Below are 26054 nucleotides of genomic sequence, written 5' to 3' on the forward strand. Positions count from 1 at the left end.
CTTTGTAAAAATTAATTTGAAAATCTGGGCTATGGAATTTTAGACTAAAATTTATAATAAAAATACAGCATTTATAATTTTATTAAGTATCACTAATGATAATATATATTATTTAAGATTACAGAACTGCTGTAGGCAAAAAACAAAAACTTGAAAGTTAAGGCCCTGTTCTTACAAACAGCCATCAGACACAACTTACTCACATGAATAATCCCATTGATTTAAATGGGACAACTTGTGTGTTTAAGATTAAACAGGAACCACAAGTGTTTGTAGCATCAGGGGCTAACATTTTTATTAAAAGCTTTCTTTCTAGCATAAAATCATTGTCATTTCAAAACAAAATGAACAATGTTAGCAACAATGCAATGTTTAGAGACTTTTGATACATTAGCAAAATTAGTGAATATTTTTTTATATACAACCCAAAAGTTTCAAAACAGGCATGTAAAGTCAGACCCCTAGGATTGGTATTTTCAAAAGCACTGAAGTGACTCAGAAGCATAAATCTCAGTTACTGCACACCCTGAAGGAGGAGTTGTTGGGTGGTTGAAGCATTTCAGCCTTCTTAATTTGTGGAAGTTCTATAGGTCAGAAGTTGGATTTAATTACAAAGTTACACAAGCTATTTACTTATCAATTTTGTGTTGCTTTCACAGTAAGAATGTTAACGAGACCCTGGAGTTGTCTTTTTCAGCATAGTTGAGCATTTTAAGTATGAAATTTCTCCATAGAAAAAAATCCATGTAAAATCTAAAATGACACTAATTAGGAAACTTACAAGTACAAAACAGCCACTTCAGCAATTTAGTACAAAATGGGAAGTAAAGCAGCTTTGACTTGTTTGTTTTAAAATAGATATAGATCATGGATTTTACCCACCATGCTTCGTATCCTTATGCTGTGACCAAGTCAACCCCTCCATTCTTAGGGGCAGAAGCACAGGGGCCCACTTCCATACAGGAACAGAAGGGGTAGTAACAGATATTCTCTCCCACCCACAGAGAAAAGGGTGGTGACAGGGCACCTCCTTCACCCCCATATACACCTACTCTAGAATGGGGGACCGTGTATTTAAACTTCCTATTGAGTTTATGCCTCTCAGAGCTATCATTTCACTCTGCCTGCCTGAGTCTGCAGACCTCACTGCATTGATTACATTCATTCAAGTTCTTCTTCACAACTGTGATAGCCAGATATTTGATATTTCCTAAAAAAATAAAAGCTCAGATTCTGATATAGTCACATGACTCCAGAAGATGGGGTCCTACATGCAGGCCTATAATTTGTATGCGTCATCTGTTTCCAACTGAAAAAGAAATGAAAGTTTGGGGTTTTTTTAAATCAAACACTGCATTTCTTGGCAACTAACAGAAAATTGCATGTTAGAAGAGGTCAGGATTGTTCCTAAAGTAGCACTTAGAAAACTGATTGCTTTTGTCAAAAGCAAAGAGGCAGACGACTTGCATCCTTCAAGTTCTGGGAGGCAGGTAATATTCCTATAATTGACAATGAATGGAACACTGCTGAAGAGGACATTGGCACCTGTTGGATTTGGGGAGTTAAGGATTGTTCTCAAATGCCTCAATTCTGGATAGACAAGGCGGGTGAAGTAAGATCTTTTATTGGACCAACTTTGTTGCTGAGAGAGACAAGCTTTCGAGTCTGGGAAAGGTACTCGGTGTCACAGCTAAACAGAAGGTTGAACAGCTACTCTCTAGTAATCACCACATGGAGTGAGCATCTCTATACGCAGTCACCTATTTCTGAAATCATACTCAGTGCAGCAAAGGAAAATACAGCCCAGTAATTGCAGAAAGTATTTAAAAGCCTTTAAAAAGTCACCTTTATTAAATATAAAAACATGTGAGTGAGTTGAGTCTCTGCTCTTTCATGATCTGTGACTTGACCTGCATCTGCCTCTTGATCTCTCATGTCTACCACTAGTACTATGGAGGCTCATTTTGAAGGGAAAAAAATTACAGCAGTCCGTCCACCAACACCATTTAACTTTTCTCATTCCGCTAGTGAGGATTATCCCAGAGACCAGATTTTATTTATAAGTAGCAATCTACTGTTATCTCATAGAAAATAGTTCTCAACGGTGTAACAATGGCTTCTCTGGAACAAAGAATGAAAATGTGAACATAAACCTTCACTTTCATTCTCAACCCTATAGTAGCCAGGTGAAGCAATGCTTCTTGTGCTCTTCAGAAATAAAGCGTGTTCAGAATTTAGGAGTAAGTTAGTCCAGCTCAACAGTCCGCTTTGCCCAGTATTGCAACAGTTCCACTATTGCCTTAAAATGTTAATGCACAAACTTTAGTAACACCGGATTGTTAAACACCCCACAAACAGCAAGGTAGGGATGCTCATTTCCGAGCTTGCTTTTGGAACTGGAAAAATGCAGTTTACTTCAGAGCTAGAATCAAGTAAGATTTCATGTGTAAATTTGAGATCCTATAAAAATCCAGCTGTTTGACATTATGTTTCTATTACTGACATGACATGAGAACTAATCATGACCAACAACTCATTCTGGCTATATTTCATCAGCTGTGCCAACATATGGCAGGAGCTCCAAACGCCAGACTCAAAGAAACATTTAACATTTTGTTCATCCCACGATGTCCATTTCCATCTGGTACACCAGCTCCTTCTCCTATGTCACATCCCAGGAGGCAGGGAGCCTGTCTTTAAAAGGTATGGAGAGGCTGAGTTTTTGTTTTTAAAAAAAGCCAACTATATCACAGAGTCTCCAGAGTTTAATACTTTATACCTCAAAGAGTTCACCAATTTACAAAACAAGATAGTGTTTTGTTTTGTTTTTTTAATGGAAGTATTTACCAGACACTCTCCCTGCCTTCAAATATTTAAGGTGCTACAGTAGGGGAAAATATATTTATTAACCAACTCCGGGCTTCAGCAGAGTTCTCTGGTTACTATGACTCAACAGAATAGTGCGGATCCTACGTACTAGGGCATCATATCAAAACAGGAACCACAGGCCAAACATGAATCAGCAACACAGTATGCCTAAGTGGAAAACATGAGTTTTGGACTAAAACTACTACACCTCTACCCTGATATAATGCGACCCGATAGAACACGAATTCGGATACAACGCAGTAAAGCAGCGCTCCAGGAGGGGGAAGGGGGGCGCTGCACACTCCAGCGGATGAAAGCAAGTTCAATATAACGCAGTTTCACCTATAACGCGGTAAGATTTTTTTGGCTCCTGAGGACAGCGTTATATTGGGGTAGAGCTGTATTACTTTCTAGTCCATGAGAGGCATTTTCCTAGTCTGAGGAATTTGAGCATGTATATAATCATAATTCTGACATCGCTTGTAAGAAAAATTTTCCTTAGTCGGCTCTACACAAAGAAAAAAAAGATTAGATTAAAAGATTAAGTTTTTGGAACACAAATTAATCTCCAACATACCACCATGGTGTTGCCTTGTTGGTGAAGTTACATTCCTGATACATGGAGTGAGTTGAGACTCTGATCTTTCATGGGACGAGTCTCGTGATCTGTCACTTGACCTGCGTCTGTCTCGTGATCTCTCATGTCCACCACTAGCTCCATGAAGGCTCATTCTGGTATTGTCTACTCCTTTAGCAACACGAGATGGTGTACTAAAAACAAAAAAACAAAAACAATCTATTCAGCATTCGACAATCTTAGAGCAACTTGTAAGACCATTCAGATTTTGAAAAATAATCCAGTATGTTTCTATATACAATTTTTAAATATTTTATACTCAAGATACACAAAACTAGATTAATTTACCTACAGTTCATTGCTATATCATTCACATATTTCTGTATCTATGCAGTATCATTTAGAGAATCAAACAATTACTCTCATATCACTGCAAATCAACCTATAGAAAAATGCTACTGATCGCTTCCTCGTTTGTAAAACCTGATTTCACAGAATCCCTTGCAGAGCTCCAATAAACCAACCATTACAAGTGAAGCACATTTTAAAGTCAAAACAAAATATTTTAATTACTTCAACAAAATATATGAACAAAAGAAAATAACAATGCACCTGCAAAAGAAAAAACATGAAATTAAAAAGGGTCAAGTTTAGCCCCAAAAAATTGAGTTTTGTAAAGAAAAGCTTTTATAAAATGTAAGACTAACAAACATTGCCATAATATTTTAAAATTTAACTTTTCCCCTGAAGTAAACATTCCCCTGCAGTGTTCAGCCTCATGCTAGCAACCAAAAAGAACCTGAAAATGATTTGAATTTTTGATATCCAAAACTGAGAGAAATAGAAAAATGAAAACCCATAAATCACAGCAACCCAGTAAGCAAAATAGTAAGCTACTTTCTTAAAGCTGAGAAGTTATTTAAAAATCTACAGTGCTAGTAACAGACAAGGAAATTTGTTTGAAAATATTTTAACTTGACTGCATAAGATCAAAGATTTAATCAATATAAAAGTCATATGTTACATTTCTTTGTTTAAATAAACAGAATGTGTTTTCTTAATACTGGCACATTTAGCATTTAAACAAAGTTTTACTTATACATGTGAAAATATTTTTGTACTAAGAACTGGATTTCAAACTCCATAATTCCAGAGGGTAGCTAAAATTACCTAATAATATTCTTAATCTTAAATTAATGTATGACACTTTAAATGCATCAAAATTTTAGATTACTACTGCGACAGCTTGGCACGGGAGTGATTCCACATAGTTTCTTTTTTGCACTCTTGACTTAGTTGAGAGTTCTAGGAAGACTATCAATATAGACATGAATTATAGGATTTCATATCCAATAACAGAATGCAAGCCACTTTCTAAAAATTAAGTACTGAATTACTGAGGCATAAAGAATCAGCCTAGGAAGCCAACATCAGATAAAGAAAATCACTCTTTCCTACTTGTTTGTGTCCAAGAGATGGGGCTTGAATTACTCCCTTACTTGCCAGCTTGTAAATCCCACAAACAACCATACTCTCAACCAAGAGAGCTTAAAGAAAGGACTGCTTGAGAAAAGCAGAGAGATTCAAGAACAATCCTCACCAGAAAAGGTGGTAGGAATTATGATCCAATTAAGAACTACCAAGCTAGACAGTGCACTCCACTATACTTAGAGGCACAAACTTGACAAGCCAGTTTCTGAAATATTTTTAAAAGGTCGATTAGAAGTTATCCAAGTGGAGATGAGATACAAAGACCACTCAAAAGGTAAGTAGCCAGCACATAACAGATGTTTCCCCTTCAGTGATGGGTGCAACATAAGAACCTAAACACAACAGAATGATAAGCCTCAAGCCATCACTGCTTAATCTTGATGCTAGACCCCACCAAATTAAAAAAAGGACAGTGACTCTCCAAGAGGAGGAGTTGGTTAATGCTAGTTAAGAGACATCCAAGAAAATCCTAAAAATCTATATCTTAAAAAGAATTTAAGAGGTCTAAAGTTTCTCCACACCCTACTTGGATGCAGACCATGAGGGAAAAGTTTCTACCAATGAAGCAAAAAATTGGTGCGGAGAAACTACTGCAGTATCATTTTCTGCCAAGTTTAAAATATGCTGCAGTAAGACGACATTTTCTGGATGTAAAGTTGGCTAAGAGGTTACTGAATAAGGTAAAAAATGCCAAGTCTTGATTTTTAGAGAGTAGCAAGGATTAGATGCACATTTCAAAATGAACAAGCTCTAAATGGATTCATTAACAAATGTTGCTTTCAGAAGACACTTAGTGCCTACTTTAAAAATAAGTAATAAAATAAATTTGTATTCTAGAATGTCAAAATTTAAGGACTGTAAACATATCTTCTTGTATTTGCCTCTCCCATTATGAAAGTAAAATAAGACTGGTTCTTCAAAAGAAAATGAGACTTGCAGCAGAAGTTGCAAACAAGAATCTGTAACCCCACCCCTTAGATTCCATGAAGATTTTGGGAGGGAACATCTGCAAATGCCTTATTTTTCTTCTAAGTATTTGCATTTATAAACTCAACTACTTTCCCTGGAAGACTATGAAATATTTTCAAAAATTAAAAGTGACAGGCTACAACCGGGGGGAGGGATAGCTCAGTGGTTTGAGCATTGGCCTGCTAAACCCAGGGTTGTGAGTTCAATCCTTGAAGGGGCCATTTAGAGATCTGGGGCAAAAAAACTGGTCCTGTTAGCAAAGGCAGGGGACTGGACTTGATGACCTTTCAAGGTCCCTTCCAGTTCTATGAGATAGGTATATCTCCACATATTATTTGAGCAGGCCAATGCTCAAACCACTGAGCTATCCCTCCCCCCCTAATTTTAACCATGTGGTGAAAGGTGCCTCATTTCATAGTAACAGTATTCATCATGACATGTTTCTTTTTGGATAATGGTCTGCAAATACGTAAATTTCTTTAGACAAAGAAAATGCACTACTGACACATGAGACAATACATATAAGACTATAACAGGGTACCTGCAGATTAAATGCTTTGGCACTCTAGAGACATGAGCCAATGGAAAAGTCTATTCTTCAAGGAAGGACATTTATAGATTTTACTATATTCTCTAGAATTCAAATTCCTTTGTACACGAGGGCCCAATCTTTCAGGTTGAGGCAAAGTCCTTCAAAAAACAAATCAAGATATCTACAGCCACTGCCACTTCCCAGACAATGTTCTTGGAGCTCACAGCAAAACAAGGTTGACCCTGGTTAATCTTTCAATGGGAAATTTCTAAGGAAAATCAATGCTACAGGAAGTAGTGTTGGTGACTCAATAGGCCATGTATTTTCCTCTTTGTCAGTCCTGAATAAACACCCAACAAAAGAGAGAGCACTCATTATGTTACTGGAACTGCCTTCTCCTGGACAAGTTGTAAAAACCAAGACCTTCAGTACTCTGATCTTTTAAAAGGTACCAAGGCACTTTATGCCAGAAGAAGGGAGTCACAAAGGATAAGATTCCAGGCCCAATGTTCGCATTCCACCTGCATTCTCCACGTAGTTTGAACTGGAATTGCTGTTCCTTCACTCCTCCTCTATAATAGGCTGCTGAAGGTTTCTCGTTTCCATTTTTAATGGAGACACAGATTAGATTCTCACATGTAGAATCCTGTTCTTATGGCTGCTAGGTACTCTATAAATGTAAGACTTAAGTACACAAGCCAGACTGATTGAAACAGCACCACTTGAAACATGAACACTTATCTTAATGACAGCCACTTGAACAACAATGTTACTGCTGAATCATAGCCAGACAAATTCAGAAAATACATTTACTTGAGCAGTTAATATACCTGGCAACATTTAAAGTTCTATTCATCTCAACACATATAGTATTCTATTTTGTAGTGTTACTGAAACACAGGCATATTCAGCAGTAAGCAAGACAGTTAAAAGGGACAAGAAGCTAACCCCCAAATTTTGGGCTATATAAATAAAAAGGGTGGTAAAAACCTTAATGTGTTAGATTCAGGAGAAAAATAAATGTCAGTTAAGAGAGTTTACTGAACTTTGCCCTGCAACATTGTGAGCCAGAACATTGCAGCATGAGGCTAGTCTCAGAGCCTCTGGAAAGTGAAGCTGAGTGAAATAGAAAAAACAAACCAGATGACTTGTGATTCAGTGATTATTTTGATTTGTAAAATTGTTTTAGCAGTAAAAGGTGTTAAATAGTAACACAAATAATTTAAAATACCAAAACCATCAGGAACATTTTTTTTTTAAAGTCTAGTTAAGCAAAAATCTTAATATACAAAAAGTGATCATCATCTCAAACTAAAAAAAAAAAAAAAGTTTTAAACAATTGCTACTTGTATCCTTAGCGAACATATGTATGCAGCAGAATCTCTCTGTTTCACACCAAATACTGGGAGACTGGATTAGTTAACGATTTACACTCATTCGTAAGTGCACAAAAACAACAACAAAAATAATGCATCACAAAATGCATTGTATTAATTTTACCACTGTGGTGTAGTTTAAATGATAACACTACCAAGCGTACTAGCAAATGCACTGTAGTATATTTTGTGAATCAAATCTTAGTCTTTGTCCACATTGAGACTATAATCACCAGCATAGCTGCATTGCTGCAGACAAGCCCTAGGGGTCTACACTGGGGATTTTTACAGCAGTTGAGCTACACTGATACATCTCTGTCACAGCAAACTCCTAGTGTAAGTGAGCTGCACTGGTGAAAAACTGATTTGCACCAGAAGGGCCTATCCCACTTTCAAGCAAGGATAAGCCATGCCGACATAAATAAAATTTATAGCCACGTGGCATGGCTACACTAAGCAGTTGCACCAGTGTGGCTACACCAGTGACCGGTCACTGACAGCTAATACACCCACAATAATTATTACTCTACAGTATCCAGCTGTCACACTGCATTAATCTGTAATTTCAATCTTCAAGAAAGCTATGGTGTTTTGCTTATCACACTTTAGCAAGTGTCCAGATGAACCACTTTAACTGCACATCTCTCTTTCATTCTAAACTCTTGGAGGGTTTGCAACTGGGAGCTTTCAGTTCAGCAGAGACCTGAAAGTGCTTTTTTTTTTTTATTCAACAAACACCTGTGAACTCCTCTCTCTCTCTTAAAAAAACCACACCCACCTTTGAATATAATCAATAAATGAATTTAAAAAAGTAATTAGATTTGGTAGTTTTGCATGTTTGGGTCACAGTAGAGGAACAGAGCAAATTTTAAAAGCATAATTTGGAATGCAGATTCTCCTTATTTTGATTTTAAAATAAACTTAACATTTTGAAATCAACTGTTGCATAGTCTGTTTTGATCCAAATCAAAATTATATTGACCCAATATTGAAAATGAGGTGTACAACATTATAGAAGGCAATAAAACGAATTTGGCTTTTTAAAGTTGCCAACATAAAGCAGCAGCATAGTCTGTTTTACTGTTTTCAGAACTAGAGAAGTAAAAAAAAAAAAAAAAGAATGTTGTGACAATACTGGTGCACTCATCAAAAACTTTTGGGCCAGCCTACCTGGAGTATTTATTTTTCCTTCAATCACTGGATTCGAATGTTTTGCCCCGTAGTGTAGTGGTAAAAAAACAAGTGGGTAAACTAACCTAAACAACATATTCCCCAAATGAGAAGTAGGTAAACTCAGTTTACCGGTGCCTACTCTCTACTACACTACTGAATGTGCCTCTAGAAATTATTAATATATATAAAATATTTTAAAGTGCTTTAAAAGCAATTGCATTACAAACCAAAAACTTTACATGCTCAAAGCTTTACTTAAACACAGAAAACTAGATAATGGAGTTGGATGGAAGAAAAGCGTAAAATTTGTCAAAATGGCAGGTTTGTCAAAGTGTCATGATGTGTATATTTTGTATTTCTGCAGTCAGGCAAGAGTTGATAATTTTTATAAATGCCAAAAGTCCTATTCCAATTTAAAACCTGGATGCAATTGTGAAAAAAATTGTACCTTTTCAGAATAAAATTTTATTCATTTGATAGATACCAAACAATTAAGGAAAGATTCATTTTATCATCAAAGTAAGTGCCATAGATTTCAAATTGCCAAGCTAACCCACACTCTAATGGACATTGTATAAAATGTAATGGTTTACAAGCAATTTGTTGTATCACTTAAATAGAATCATAGTATATTGATGTCTATGATCAGCAAAAATTTACGGTCAGTTCAATTACAGTGAGCCAATAACAAAACCAACTTTAATACAATTTCTCTTCTTGCTATATTCTCTAAGGCTTTTATTTAAAAAAATTTCCTAACATATTAATGTATAGCTAACCTCTTGCACGGAATTGTGACTGTATTCATGTAATCAACACTTTCAGAAAAGTGAGGCCAATCTTTAAACATAAAGTTACCACAGCATTTTTGTAAGGCTTTTTTGAAAAGAGAAAATCCTCTGCTTTTATTATAGTGACTTATCTTAGAAGTAACAAAATAGTCTCACACGCACTTGGAAGTCTGCTCATTTAAATTGACCAGGATACACAAAGGACAGTGCATCTCCATCTCTGTACTGTCCGTCCTGTTATGTATTGCTCACAGATTATCCCATTATCAATAGTTACGCACCTTCCTGTTGTATACACCAGGGAAGACATACAAAAACATTGAAATAATTTTGAAATCAGAGTACAAAAGAATTCTGCTCCTTCCAAGAAAGCAGCTCTGGAAGCCAGCTCAGCATCCTTTGGCATTACTTGCTAAGTTCAGCATATTTGATATTTCCATCATCTCCTCAGTAGCCCACTGCACCATTAGCCAGTCCTACTTTTTTCTTCTATTTTCCTCTCTCCCTCAAGATTGACAATCCTTTTGCAGCTATTCAGTCCATTAAATGTTCAGAGACGCAAGCCCCCCAGATATTAATTCAATTCATTTTCTCACAGTCACTGACTCAGCCGTGCGTAGTGCAGTACTGACGTCTGACCTCGCAGCCTCCTGTGAGCTGAATTCATGCTTGCCATTTCGCCATCTCTAAGCAGCCATTGGATAATGAAATTGATAGACAGGGTAAAGAGCGCGCGAGAGGAGAGCTGCTTGATATATTGCCAAGTACCATCTGTGAAGCTATTTCTAGTCCTGCCAGTTTGTCAGGTTTCAGCACACAAACAAAACACTGAAAAGGTTGTTGCTAACTTTCTCTTATACATACATTTTTCATATTTGTAAAATACCAAATGAAAACTTTAAACTAATGCCTTGAATAGCCATAAAACCAATCTGACTAAATTAGTATTTACAACCAAAACATTCTTTCGCTGAGACCACAAGCATGTGTTGCAATTAACTTTTGAGGGAGAGGGACGATAGGCTCCCACCTTTGGACCCAGAAATCTCTCTTCTGGCAAATCCTGATTAGGAAAGTGCATGCGAGAATGAGGAAATGATATAGCAAAGTATGGTACTTTTCCCTGTCACTAAGCATATTAGTATGTAATTGATACAAAACAAATTCATTGTCTCCTGATCAGTGCAATCTTACAAAAATAGATCATTGAGTTTTTGTTTGCAAGTCCAATTTCTCATATACAAACGGGACTGGGTAAGAGCATCCCAAGCCTATATTTAACAGTTTCAGGGCCACATTTCTGAAAGTTTTTTGGTGATCTGAATGCTACACAATATTTTTTAAATTGATTCATATCATATCAGACTACTGCTTTACAGTCACATTACATTTAAAGAGGGAGGTAAATCCCAGGAAACAGACAACCATAATATGGAAAGTAAAGAAGGTTAAAGAGCAGATGATGGAAGTTAGATAAGAGAGATAGTTAAGAGTTCATCAAGAATTTGCAGCCAGGAAAGCAAATTTGAATTTTTAAAAACAAAAAGAAAACCAGTAAAGGAAACAAGACAATACGGTTTTACTACCAGGGGCAAGAGAATAGCTTGCAGCATTCCAGACCTCTTGAAGGATTTCAAGAATATGGATTTAGAACAATAAAAAGGGACTTACAACAGTCAAGGTGGAAAGCTACAAAGGGTTGAAGAAAGATTTCTGCTCATACAGGTTCAAAAATCTAGTAAATTCCCTTTACTATTCTAATTTGTCAGGAAGCATCTATCTATCACTGGCTTCCAATACTTTTTCTCCCTATGCCCTCTACAAGCTGGCTTCCATACCTTGTTCGGGTAGTCTTCTGCCATATTTTAAGATGTCATTGGTCTCATTATGAAGCTGTCAACTGATAGGAAACACAGGTGCAACTGTATTCAAATTCCTTCAGCCGCAGGCTCATGATGCTGTAATTGCAGGACTCTGGTTTCACCCGCCTGCAATGGAGTAAGCCCAAGTTTGGAGTCTCTTCCCCCTCCCAGGGCAAACAATAGGGCCTCTTACAGCAACACCCATGCAAGGGGCAGTAAGCTACAACTCCTTTTTGCTTGGTTTCAGGTGAACACATGCCCTCTCCTAGCACCCCAAAGAGTAGTCAACATTAAGAGATCAGGCTCCAGATCCCTCTCGCTTCTCAGGCCAGGTGGTGTATTCCACAAAATGTCCCAAAGGTATGATTCAGAAGTCCATCTCTCCTTCCCACAAATAACTCTTCCAAAGCACCCACTACACTTCTTGGTGGTGCCACAAGTTTTTCCCTCACCAAGAGAGAACAGTACTCTAAAGAGCCTCCTGACCTGGGACCCTGGAGCACCCACAGAACCTTTAGTGGTTCCCCACCTCTAGTTCAGGGCAGTATCCCACACCAAGGATGGAGTGCCACCATATTACTAGAGCTTCAGATCCACTTCACTTCAAAATACTGTCAACGGAGGTCCTTACGAAGGACATTTTTCAAGTAGTGAGGAATATTTTCTGGAGGTGGATTTACACAGAAACCCTATCTTCAGTGGGTCAGGTTATCCAGCATCCTGCACCATCCTCCATGAAAGGATGCTTGTTGTCTTTCTTTGTACTTTGGCTCCTCCTCTGTTTCCCAATCCAATCACTAAGTAAGTGTCCAAAAAAGGAAGAACTCAAGATGTAGGGACTTCCCACCCAGAGGAAGAGGAAGTCTCTTAGGGCAGGTCTATGCTACAGATTTACTTCAGTACAACTACATCACTCAGGGATATGAATAATCCACATCCCTGAGCGACATACCGACCTAGCTGCCGGTGCAGACAGCACAATGTTGGCGAGACAGCTTTTACCACCAACATGGATTACCATCTGTCACAGAGGTGGATTAACTATGCCAATGGGAGAGCTCTTTCCCGTAAGCATAGAGTCTTCATTAAGTGCTAGTGGTGCAGCTGTGCTGATGCAGTGTTTTAAATGTAGACATGCCTTTACTCCCCAGAAGGACCAGACCTCAGACATTTCAATTCTGATAACCTAGGTTCAAGCAAAGGCCGAAACCTTAATAAGCCCATTACTAACACTCCAGCGACTGATAGGAACTGCCGGAACAAAGATTCACAGAAGGACAGGAAAGAATACTTTCTTAACAAGACTTAAAGGATTAACTCTTTCCCCTCCTATGAACTCGAAGAGAGAGACGTGGAAGCATCTAGATCCTTATTTTTCCATCTCTCCTACTTATGACAAGCTCTACAACATCCTCTCAGATACAACAGAACAGCGGCAGTCCTCCCCGAGTGGTCGGTCAATCTGAGAAATGTTCTCCTCTTTTCCAGTAAGAGACCAGAGTTTGCCTCTCAAAACCTGAGGCCAGAGAACTGGACTCTACCTTAAGAAAACAGCATGAATTGTCACTTACATTTTCATATGCACATCAATGCTTTCTCCTTGTGTGTCTCCTCTGAAAGCAAAATGGATTCAGTACCTCTTCAGAAACCTGGAAATTCAATCCTGACTGCCTAGAAAGTTTTTAAAAATAGCACCTCACATTTGCCTTACAATGCTGCCAGGGACTCAGTTTAAGCTCCTGAATCTGGTAGTGGTATGCATCATTAGGGCCAGCCACTTCCAGCAGAGATCATGAACTGCTGACTCAACATCTATTTTGTGGCCCTTTTCTTTGAAGGGATACCCTGGGACAGAACATGAAAGACATGGCTGATCCTAATACGTTTCTTTCTTCAGATAAGCCAAAAAAACTGGGACCTCCTTGGCTAAATCTTCTAGGAACTAACTTTCCTGGATTTCATCCAGGCTCCAGTTTTCCAGATCTCAAGGCCAACTTCCAAATTAATATATCTGTCACACATCTGCTAACTGATCAGTCCACGTTGCACCAAGTTCTTCTTCTGAGCCTGTATCGCAGGGGTAGGCAGCCTATGGCACGCGTGCCAAAGGCGGCACGCAAGCTGATTTTCAGTGGCACTCACACTGCCGGGATCCTGGCCACCGGTCCAGGGACCTCTGCATTTTAATTTAATTTTAAATGAAGCTTCTTAAATATTTTAAAAACCTTGTTTAGTTTATATACAACAATAGTTCAGTTATATAATTATAGACTTATAGAAAGATACCTTCTAAAAACGTTAAAATGTATTACTGGCACACAAAACTTTAAATTAGAGTGAATAAATGAAGACTCGGAACACCACTCTTGAAAGGTTGCCGACCCCTGCTGTATCCTATCCATAACAAACAAATGGCTACATTTAATTTCAATTTTTTTTTTTTAATACTCTTCAGTGGGTCCTCTCTTCCTTCTCTTTCCAAAACCTAGTTCTGTCCTCTTACTCATCTTCCAAAAGATACAGAAACCTCATGTTCCTCAGAGTCTATCCTATCTATAGTCAGCAGAAGATCGGTGCCAAATTATCCAGTCCTAGACCTTAAGGGGCTGAGTCACTTCACCCATAACAAAAAATATGAAGTATAATCCCTCTGATCCAGGGTAGTTTGGGCAAATTTCAAATGTCTATATATTAGAAGATGCACACCTTCACATATATATTCTAGAATACACTCAGAGGTCTTTGTTTCGCCCATGGGAAGGGTCATTTCCAATACTCCTCCCTCTCGTTTTGGTCTCGTCTCAGCACAGTGAGTATATTGAAAGACTTTAGTTGTTGTGACAGCAGCTCATAGGGAAAGCAACATTCAGGCAACCCCTTCTTTGGAAGTATGGTCAGTCTGGGATTTATGATAGACATGAATAAGAGCTCTCTGCACATCCATTCCCCCCAGCATTATGACCAGATCTACAGTAGATGCACTTTGCTGGTATAGGTATGCTAGACTGGCAATGCACATCTAGTGTGTATGCAGTTTATACCAGTAAAACTTCATTTTGCTGGCATAGTTTATTCCATGCTCCCTCCCCTAGTGAAACAAGCAGAAGTGAAGTTTTGCCAGTCTGAACTGTGTCCATTGTAGGGGCTTTTGCTGGCACAATCATGTCCATCAAAAAATCAGTCCTCATTACATCCATGAGACCGCTTTCGCTGGCAAAAGTTTGTAGGATAGACTGGCCTCTCTCTCATTTGGTAGCCCATTTCAAAAAGGTAAAAGGGAAGGTTCATTCACATCAAGAATGCCTACAGTAGTTTACAAGACCACCACCTTCAGATCCTCTCACCAACAGTATTGGACATTCTCTGCTTTGAGACTGCTGTAGATATACTAACTGGTTCAGTACTGAGAAACTTCATTTCAGAACACTTCTTCACTCATTCATCCTTAGAGACCGCAACACTTCCATCTATCATCGCATCATGTCAGGGAATTGTTAGGCTGCTTGATTCCTCACAGCACAATTTCTATTGATGTTATCCACTATGGGTTCGTCATGGAGTCCAGTCTAAATGCTCTGCGTGCAACCTGAACAACCTCTCAGCCCAAGATTTATGAGCTAGACAAGTTTAAAAGTGGCACAGACTGGATCTGCAAATTGTTGATCTGTTGGTAAGTCAGAAGCACTACCAAAGCCATACATCTGGTAGAGACACTCAATATCCAGGTCAACTGGCTCAGAACTGATTCACATAGCAAATGTGATCTGGCCCAATCAGTATTTTTAAGAATCTACCGCCACTGACGGGTTCCAAAATTTGATCTGTTTGCTGCTTAAACAATACTTCTGGGGGAATTCTACTCACAATATTTTAAAATTCTGCATATTTCACTCATGAAAATAATACAATACAATCAAGCCAGTTTTAATTATTTTGGTAATTTGTTTAAAAATAACTGTCAGTAAGTATGTCTGTAACAATACACACACACACACACACACACTTCCTGAATCTTTTTTGGATAAATAGATTCCTTACTAGGCATATTAATACAGAACTTTGAGTAATAATTAATTTAAACTACAATACAGAAATGTATTTCCTGCATCCTTCAAAAGCAGTGCAAAGACTTGGGGGGGGAGTCAGGAGTAACAGAGAAGCTGAGGGAGAGGGAAGCAATTGCTGGGAAAGAGCCTGAGTGTTAACTTGGAGAATTGTTGGGTTGTGGGTGGGAGACTGTTAGGAAGCCTTCCCCATGCAGATCCTGGCTGACCTCTAGCCTCTCTGTCAGGCACATCTGCCCCTGTCCCCATGTATCCCTGTACTCCCCTCTGTTCCCATGTGTCCCTGCACCCCACTCAGACACCCCTCTTCCCCCATCCACACATGTCTCTGCACCCCTCCTCCCCATCCCCATGTGTCCCTGCACTCTCACTCAGCCAGCCCCCTCCCCTGATGTGTCCCTGAACCCACCTACCCCATCCAGCTCTATGCCCCACACTCAGCAACTCCCTCCCCATAGGGGTCTGCACCCCTCCTCTGCCAATTCCCATGTGTCCCTGCACACCCATTGAGCTCCATCCCAGAATGTCCCCCCAACTAGCCCTTCTGAACTCCAATCTTTAACTCCCCAGCAGCTCCATGTGCCCCACGCTGTCTGTTCCCCCATATCCCGTGCCTCCTGACTTGGCCCCACAGACAGGGCACTGTGAGGAATGCAGCCTCTTCTCTTCCCTATCTGCAGCTGGGGCTGCTGCTCTCTGTTCTGGCACCACAGTGGCCCCCTGGTGGGCAAAAGACATAACTGCAGCACTTCTCAGCAGAATGTATTTTCTACTGAGAAAAAGAATTCTGTGCAGCACATGAATTCTGCTTGTGTGCAGTGGCGCAGAATTCCCCCAGAAGTAAAACAAGCCAGAGCTCTACAACAGGGTAAAGAAGGCAGCAACTCATCCTGCAGATGCCTGGTCCATAGGATGGGCAAAAGTCTGAATATCTATTTCCTCTTTTTCATATATACCAAGTCTTTCAAGTTACAAGAGAGAGACAGGGCACTCAATATCCCTCATGCCTTCTCTGAGGTCTCGGTATCCCAACTTCCTGCCCCTAACCAAACAGCCTCAACTTGTCCTTCCAATTGCTTCTTCCTTCCATTTCTGGACTCAGTACTGCAGCCCAGAACACAACAACTTTCTGTGGCATCCTTGATTAGCAAACCCTAGTGAATAAAGAGTTGTCAAATTCATCCACTCCACTATCCAGTAGGCACCCAATCATTTTCAAAGCCTACCTTGGTGTGACATACTGTACCCCAAAGTAGAATCCTACAACCCCCATATTCATCATTCAGATATTTCACACAAAGCATGCCACGTAAGATATCATATGAAAAGTCATGTTCTGCTGAAACCCACTGTTCTGTCAAAATATGAATATCATTAGCATGTATGAAGTTATGAGACGTTGCTGTACGGTTGTCATTTAAATATGTTGTAAGCTTGGGAGTCATCCACCACTAGTTCTCCAGTGACAGCAAAGCGGTGATCCACACCCAGGAGGGTGTTAAATGACCATTAATCGAAAAGGGAGTTGTAAGCAAGGAATTCACAATTCTGTAAGAGAATTGTGCAAGCATCACACAATGGGTAATTGCTCAAATCTGACTCAAAGCCCACCAGGACATGTCTGGGCTAGTGTCGTCCAGACACATGGAATGAGGATATAAAATAGGGGACAGTGGCATCATGCTTTTACCTTTCTCTTCCCCCACTGATGCTGGAAGCAACAAGAATGCTAGGAAGACAAAGACTTGAACTGAGGAGACTGGTCCCAGGCTTAAAGGGGAAGCCTGTGTATTAAGGACTGTAAACTACCTGCAACATCCAGTGGGGTGAGAAAAATTGTTTGATCCAAATACTACCTAGTCTAATAAGGTTTAAGATTTAGACTGCACGCTTACCTTTTATTTTCTTTGGTAACTATCTCTGACCTTTTGTGCCTACCACTTATACTCATTTAAAGTTTATCTTTTTGTAGTTAATAAATGTGTTTTTATATTTTATCTAAAACAGTGTGTTTTGCTTGAAGTGCTTGGGAATTCTCAGTTCAGTTGACAAAGGCTAGCATGTGTCCTCTCCACATCAAGGGAGAGGAAGACTGGGTAATGAATTTATACTGGTCAGGCTTCTGACCAGGGACAGACAGTATATTCCGGGGGTGCAAGGCTGGGGGCGTGGGAGATTTGCTGGTGCCTTTCTCTGTGTGATTCGTGAATGGCTCAGGGAGCATTCATGGAATTTAGCTGGGGCTCCACATGCTGTTGTGCTAAGTGATAACAGCAGGTGGCTGGGTTTGCTGCTTGCCACTAGCAAAGCATTCTGAGAGACAGTTCAGGATGAAGAGTTAAGGGGGCACAGCAGTACCCCAGGTACCTAGTTGTACCCCAGGGATCCTGTCACACTGGACAACTCCAAAAAAAAATTAAATTACATTAGATAAACATCACACAAGATAGTCACAATTACCTCACTCTTCTGGCAGGATTGCAATCTGGGTGTTCATAAAGCACCATGAAATTTCTACTCTTAAGGCAGGGGTGGGCAAACTACAGCCCGGGGGCCACATCAGCCCTCCAGACGTTTTAATTTGGCCCTCAAGCTCCCGCCAGGGAGTGGGATCCAGGGCTTGCCCCGCTCTGCGCGGCTCCCAGAAGCAGCGGCATGCTAGCTTGAGGAGAGTTAACACGAGTAGGTCTTGTCAAGCTAGGAATCATACCCTCAGCTTGAAGTGTAGATGTACCCTGCAATGAGCTACCACAACTGAATACTGAGCTCAGAGAGGGAACACACAGGCATTAACTTCACTTATGGGACTGAAACATTTCAGATCTGGGTTCTACCTGTAGGCTTTTTATTTCTTATATTTTAAACTTGAGCAAAATCTGTTCAGCCATTTTCTTTTTACACTCTCTCTGTGTTCATAAAAAGAACCCAACAACATTCCCAACATGCCATTTGCTGCATTTAGCAAGGCACAAAGTGAATGAGACAGAATTCTGAAGTAGCCCTTGTCCGATTATCAACCTTGTGCAGGACAATTTGCAAATAGTTCCAGATCATACAGTCTCTTTTTTAAACCTAGTAAATTGCATAAAAACTATATCAAAAATGCTAAGGTAGCTTGGTTACACACAAAATCAGGAAATGCCAGTTTGTGCATGCAACCTTAACTTTACTCCCTTGTTCAGATGGATTAGAATACAGTCTAGTTACATTACTACCACGTGCACTTTCTCAAAACATTTTTTCCCTACCATGATGTAAAGTATATTCTATAAAGTGCAACATGAATGAGACTGGGGTACTCAATCCTCGTAACAAGCTAGTGCCTTGTGAGTGAAGGCCTTAAGTTTGTATCCTAAAAAGCATTTTTCTACCACCACTAGCTCTATGCAGATTTTAGGTTCTTCTTTTGCGAAGATCATCCAGTAAGTTAAAACCCATACTGAATAGACTGGTCACCTAAAAATACTAATTCTATTCTTCAGCTCAGCTTTTGGACGGAGCACACTTTGTTTTCTAGTAATTCAGTCCTTTGCCCTTACACACTACTTTTCATATATTTCAATGTCTCAATGTGGCAAAGACACAGACTTTTTTCAGTGTGAGTTATTTCTTGTCAGCCGAAACAATTAAGTCAATTTCTTGTTCAAAGTTTCCCAAAAGCTGCCTATATTATCCAATGGTCAAATGTTAGTTTGAATGCTTTCCCTTCAAAATGTACATTAGAGTATTTTTGGCATATTATACAGATCTAGAGCCTGTAGAGCACTTAGCACTACCAAGTTATTTATCTTTAAGAGAAAACATTTATTTGCTTGAACTTACTTTAATTTATGCTTCATTTTAGAGACATTAGTGCTCAATAATATTAATTCAACTGTTTTACCTGATGCATATTTGGCTGAAAAACAATTATGCCAATTGCATGTCTTCCATATCTCCTACTGTAATATTAAACTTTATATTGTAAATTTAAGTTATTTGATACAACAATATCCTATTACTGAGGGAGGAAGGTTTAGCAATTATAAAGGGAATATAACAATCTGGTCTTATGAATTGTATTTCTAGCTCAACTGTTGAATCACTGTGTGACTTGATAATCATTTAACAACTGAATGCATCAGTTTCCCCACCAGTAAAATGGATAGTCTAACACTTACCTAGCTGAGCAGAACATTGTGAGGTGTAATTAATGTTTAATAACGTCTCAAATCCTTGAACAGACACATATATGTGAAGAGAAACTTTGCTAGAAAAATGTTTGCAACTTAAGCTATTGTCTCGTTTAGCTTCTATTCTGAATACAACAGCTGAAAAATAAATTTACTTCCTAAACTGTCTTCAAATTGAGTATTTACAAAGCATCTCAACTTGAAAAAAATCTGTATTTAGGTAAAGAACTCATTTAGCAGTCGAAAGCAAGCAAGTTTGCTAAGCAAACAAAGAGCCATAAAGAGTGAAACTCATATAAGCAAATATTAATTCATCTCCATGAGCAAGCTGCAATTACCCCAAGTGTGCTGTTAAACAGTGCCAGCACACTGAAATGATTACCAGGGAATAAACTGTCTGGTATCCATCCCAACTATTTAGGTATCCATGTCACAAGCTACCAACTAAGTGAATTCATAATTCATTTAATTTGGAGAAGACTAAGAAACGAACAAATACAAGTGAAGATTAGGAAGACTGATAATTGTTTCAATAAAACTAATTCTTTCAAGTGACATTTTTAACTAGAGTTGCGTTAAAAAGAGAAGAACTCCCACATTCATGACAGGACTTGCCACAACCAAATACAGTTGTCTTTAGAATGAGATTTACTGTAGCTCTGAGATGCGATAGATTGTATATGGCACCTACCTTGAATGTTTACAAAGCTTACGGGGTCTATTATGCAATTTCCGATCCCAATTCTCTGGATCACTGGAGTTACTGTCATAAGGATGAGGCCGTCCTGCCATCCCACTGCAAGCTTCCTCACACTATTGCTCTGAAAAGCACACATGCAGAACTCAACCTACATTAAAAGAGCAGTGTCGATCTTTAACAATGCCATACAGAAAGAAAGATGAAGAATTCAAAGTGCTCTTTCTTAGTTTATATTAATGAATACAGTATATTTTAGTTTTTATATTCTTCAGTCTCCATGGTGCAGAAGAGAGCTTATATCTCCTACCTGGCCTGCTGATACTGACACTAAAAATTGTGTTTTCATTATAAGAAGTGTAATCCTATATACTTTAGTAAATAACTTTACATTTGATTTAATTTATTCCATTGTATGCAGACAAAAGGTTATTAATTAGATGTTACAAGCACAGTAGAACACTTTTCAATATAATTTTAACTACATAAACTTAAATAATTCAGAAACAAACCATTTGTCTACTACAGGAATCCTTGAACAGGAATAGATTTGGATTTTCTTAGGTATAAAATGTTATCGTCTAACAGTGAATGAACAGTTAATTGTTCATCCAGTTGAATCAGAATTAAAACCACCAACTTTATAGTTAGCAAATTGTGACATTATTGCCTATGCTCAAAATCCCATTACAAAGAATTATTTAAATGTTAAATATAATGAAAAATCCTACAAATTCTAGAACAGACATAAGAATTAGATGTGAATATCTTAAAGTGAAGACTTTGCAAACCTGCATGCTTAAATTGTTTCTCAAACTGAGAAATGGTTTTGTACGTGACTCATCCATTAAGAGTACTTTTAGGTAAAACATTAAACTTATGACTGATAAAAGACACAGTCAATACAAGTGACATAAAACAAGCTACATCTGGAGTGGAAAATACATTCTAGAGAGATTTGCAAAGTTTTCCAATCAATCAAGTAATTCTTCACCATTAGAAGAAGGACATGCTTTACTGATCATGTAAGCAGTTAACATAATTTACTTCTTGTCTTCATAAGATATGGAAAGCCTAGAGAAAATTATTTCAGAAAGAATCTGCTACATTGGTTTGGCCAGATTAAGCTGAATATTCTGTGATCTTGTCTTCCTCTGCCTTTTCACTGTTATTCAAGTTTCAGCTTTTATATATTTTAATAACGAAAAATTATTCTCAAAACTAATGAGAATGTCAAAAAGTTTCTATTGCCCAAGAAGAATTTAAAATGTCTTGTTGCTTGGAAAAACTTCCAATAAAGGCAAACAGTAAAACACAAGACTCCTGGACAAAGTTAATTAAGAATTTAGAAGACAGAATTTGGTTAGTGCAGAGGAATGGAAAAGCACAATCCATTTTTAAATTAATTTGGGAATTATGTTTTCTAATTTGTGATGTCCATTTCTAACAAATGAAAAGAACAAACAGTTGTAAAAATATTTACTGGAAAAACTATTTAATACATGTAAGATCATCCTTTTCAGCTAGCTGTTTAATTAATCTGCACCATTATCAATACTTACATATAGGTGCTTAAGCGTTTAACTTCAATGGGACAACTCAAACACACCGTTAAGCACATGCATAAGCGTTTATAGAATTGGGGTTTTAGTATCTTAAATGTTCAACAACTCCTCCATACATTTCTTCACCAAACATTCAGACTAACAAAACTCAATGGTTGGTGTGAAGAATGAGGGCGGGAGTTGTATGTAATTTTTAATATAAACATCATATACCCTGATATTAACCTGCCTGAACACCAGAGGTTAAACCAAAGGATGCTGTGAAGGGGGAAAAGCCACAGGAAACTAAACAATGGCAAATACAAGGTTCCTTGAGGGAACAATGGGAGGGGGTGCCATCAAAAAAAAAAAAAAAACTGGCTTCAACCAGGCCAGAATGGCTTCTCCTTCCCACAGCTGAACCTAGGATCAAAGATGATCCTCAAACCTCATAGATGCTAGAAAAATGAGGGATTGAGTGAGTAGCCAAAGGCTACCCAAGTTGTATCGGTGAAAGCTAACGGACTGACACATGCAAAGACAGGGAGCCTGCTGCCACAGGCTGTTTCTCCCTGACAGAGACAGTTACCTGGGCTGAGGGGAACTTACAAAGCTGGCAAGGAAAGTTTAAGATGTAAGCCCCATGTGTGTTGGGCCGGCTCTAGGTTTTTTGCCACCCCAAGCAAAAAAATGTTTGGCTGCCCCCCCCCCCCTCCCCAGCCAGGGCCAGCTCCAGGCACCAGCTTAACAAGCAGGTGCTTGGGGGGGCCAAGGGAGAGGGGTGGCACCTGCGACAATTTGGGGGCAGCAGGTCCCTCACTCCCTCTAGGAGCAAAGGACCTGCCACTGAACTGCTGCCGCCGATCGCGGCTTCTTCCCCCCCCCCCCCCCCCCCCAATTGCCGCCAATCGCGGCTTTTTTTTTTTTTTTGGCTGGGGGCGGCAGAAATGCTGCAGCCGGCCCTGACCCCAGACCTGGTCTACCCGCCCCTCCACCCGCACCCCCCTGCTGCCCCAGCCCTGGGCCTCCCTCCACCCGCACCCCCCTGCCGCCCCAGCCCTGGACTCTCCCCTCCCACTCGCACCCCCGGCTGCCCCAACTCTGGGCTCCCCACTTTCACCCCCCACAAGTGCCCCCCCGAACCCACCCCCTGCCGCCCCAGCCCTGGGCTCTCCCCCTCAACTGCACCCTCCTTCTGCCCCAGCCCTGGGTCACTGGTAACTCGCTCCCAGGGTGGGTCATTCAGCAGGAATTTTAGATGTGCACAGAACACAGACAGGATTGGTTCCCATATGGTTACAGAACTCTAGTAAAGTGGAACAATTTTCAGCTTGTGTGACTGGAGGATATCTGGATGCACATTATAAGACTGTCCGCCATAAATGAGGAAAAGTTGAGGTGCCTTTATTATTCTTTTGTTCCACTCTTTGTTTCTATGGGGAATTTGCCAATGCAATATCACGGTCTTCCTTTTAAACAAGTAAAACTAAAAAAAAAAAAAAAAATTGGCAATGGCTGTTGAAAATAGCAATTCCAGTCCTAATAAACACTGGGAAGCATTTCTTGCTCAATTTTATCCTGCTTTTTCTACAGCAAGTTACAGTGGATCAGTATATTTGATTTGGGAGAAATGAAGTAATAGCTGCCTAAATTGAGCTTGAACTCTCCTGAATTTTGAGATGTTCAAATCTGGAAGGCAGATGCTAGACTCCCTTTCTGAATATTAGCTAAATCTGGAAAGGAAAAGTCAATTTCTGCTTCCATGGCTCAGAAGTGGAAATCCGCCTATGTGCCTGGTACTGTATCTAAAGCTGCCCAGGTCCAGAGCCTCCCCTCCCTTCCCTTACTTTTCATTTTAAATTCTAGTGGGATCCACGTACCTCCCTTGCTAGGCTTCAGATAGAGAGGGGCACTGTCCAATTTAGTCCACCCAATTCTTTCTTTGGGGGCTGCAAGGTGAGGTCAACACCAGTATCCCTAATCCAGGCTGGGGATATCTGGGGCAAAGCCTTCTACTCCTTGGGCATACTTGTTCCCCGTTCACAGTGCCACCCGTTCTAGCAGTGAGCTCTCCATTCACGGCAAGCTGCAGCATGAGGTTTCAGCTACCATACTCCCTCCCCCTCCCTTTCCTGTTAATAGCAGCCAAGGGAACGCTGGGAAATGTAGTTCTTTCCCTGCTCCAGGGCTGGTTCTTTAGACAGGGAGCTAACCAAGGAACTACAGCTCCCAGGGCCCTTTGTTGGTTCTCAGCTCCCATGCTGGCTCCCTGCCAGCTGCCGCCCCTGCAAATGGGCTGCCCCAAGCACCTGCTTGCTTTGCTGGTGGCTAGAGCCGCCCCTGCATGTGTGTAGGCCTATTGATTTTACCCTGTACTGTACACACTCCATACCTTTGAGAAACAAATAAATAACGTTTTGTTTTGAAGACACGGTTTCTATATCACTGAAAACTTATGCTATCACAGGTTCTCAAATGGAAACCACTGCAGATCTCCAAACCAAGTTGTGCCTTCGTGGTCATGAATCAGGGAGTTGAAGCCCAGAGATCCCATCTAAGAGTGGTTTGACTGCAGTTACACCCTGAGAGAGGTGCAGGAAGCCAGGCAAGTCACTTAAGTGGGGCACTCAAGAGAGCTAAAAAGGCCTAAGGTGCAATTTGCCCTGTAGTCATAGCAGTTTGACTTTTGAAACCAAGAGAATTATAACATATCCTACAAATCAACAAAACATCTCTGTATAGCACACAAAGCAAACATAGAAGCAAGAGTATTCAAGTTTTCGGTAGTAAAAAGCATTTTGACAGTACTAGTATCAAACCAGGTTAAAGCAGCAGCTGAAACTGCTACCTCTCACAATTCACAATTAGATGTTAACTTGTTTATCTTGACGTGTGTCTGCCCAAAGAGGCAGGAAGAAAAAAAAAAAAATCTTAAATTTATCTATTAGGGCAGAGGTGGGCAAACTACGGCCCACGGGACCGTCCCGGCCAGGGAGGCTAGTCCCCGGCCCCTCCCCTGCTGTCCCTCCTCCCCCGCAGGCTCAGCTCACCATGCCGCCAGTGATCTGGGTGGCGGGGCTGCAAGCTCCTGCCAGGCAGCGCGGCTGCGAGAGCCACCAGCCTGCCCCGGTGCTCTAGACTGCACAGTAGTGTGGCTGGCTCCGGCCAGGCGGCACAGCTGCCAGTCCTAGTGCTCTGAGCGGCCTGGTAAGGGGGCGGGGAACGGGGGGGTTGGATAAGGGGCAAAGAGTTCCAGGGGGCAGTCGGATAGACGTGGGAGCCCTGGGGAGCCTGCCAGGGGGCGGGGGTGTGGACAGGGGTCGGGGCAGTCAGGGGACAGGGAGCAGGGGAGGTTGGATAGGGGGTGGGGTTCTGTGGGGGCGGTTAGAGACGGGGAGTCCCGGGAGGTGGCGGTCAGAGGACAAGGAGCAGAGGGTTGGATGGGTCGAGGGTTCTGAGGGGAGCAGTCAGGGGGTGAGAAATGAGAGGGGGCAGATAGGGGATGGGGGCCAGGCTGTTTGGGGAGGCACAGCCTTCCCTACCTGCCTCTCCATACAGTTTCGGAACCCCGATGTGGCCCTCAGGACAAAAAGTTTGCCCACCCCTTTGTTAGGGGATGCTAAGTTACTGCAGCAGTAAAAGAGCCCTATGACTCATTTTATATGTTAACTGAAAATTTAGGTGGCCAAAACATGAAGTGTATGTGACAGTTTTATAACAAACCAAAGTTACGTATGTCATTACTGTATTTACCATTTATCAAAGAGCAATGTTTTTGGTGCTTAATAAAGGAACCTGCAATCTAGTTCAGACTCAGAAAAAAGTGGATAAGATACTGTGTGTTTCTGTATGAGCTGATGGTGAATTTAGTAGTAATCTAGAGCATCGTTTAATGTTAATTCATAGGTGCAGCATGCCATATATTTTCAGCCCCCAAA

At 40.3% G+C, this 26054-nt stretch overlaps 1 protein-coding gene across 13 annotated transcripts in view; it reads right to left on the bottom strand.

Annotated features, from left to right (window-relative positions):
- Positions 1 to 26054, bottom strand: part of BTBD10 (BTB domain containing 10) — a 50546-nt gene that overhangs the window by 12875 nt on the left and 11617 nt on the right. For 4 of the 13 annotated variants that reach the window (XM_024099768.3, XM_024099767.3, XM_042860197.2 and 1 more), the window contains 2 exons: positions 20567 to 20723; positions 3446 to 3639 (listed from right to left, as the gene is read on the bottom strand). In XM_024099768.3, the coding sequence (XP_023955536.1) occupies positions 3446 to 3639; positions 20567 to 20667 (295 nt within the window). In that variant the 5' untranslated portion in view covers positions 20668 to 20723. Of the gene's footprint in view, positions 1 to 3445; positions 3640 to 9939; positions 10479 to 20566; positions 20724 to 26054 lie in introns of those variants that run through there. The other 9 variants (XM_065592243.1, XM_065592241.1, XM_005290808.5 and 6 more) reach the window with 4 other exon arrangements.

The sequence above is a fragment of the Chrysemys picta genome, chromosome 4, assembly GCF_011386835.1.
Source record: "Chrysemys picta bellii isolate R12L10 chromosome 4, ASM1138683v2, whole genome shotgun sequence".
Taxonomy (NCBI): Eukaryota; Metazoa; Chordata; order Testudines; family Emydidae; genus Chrysemys; species Chrysemys picta.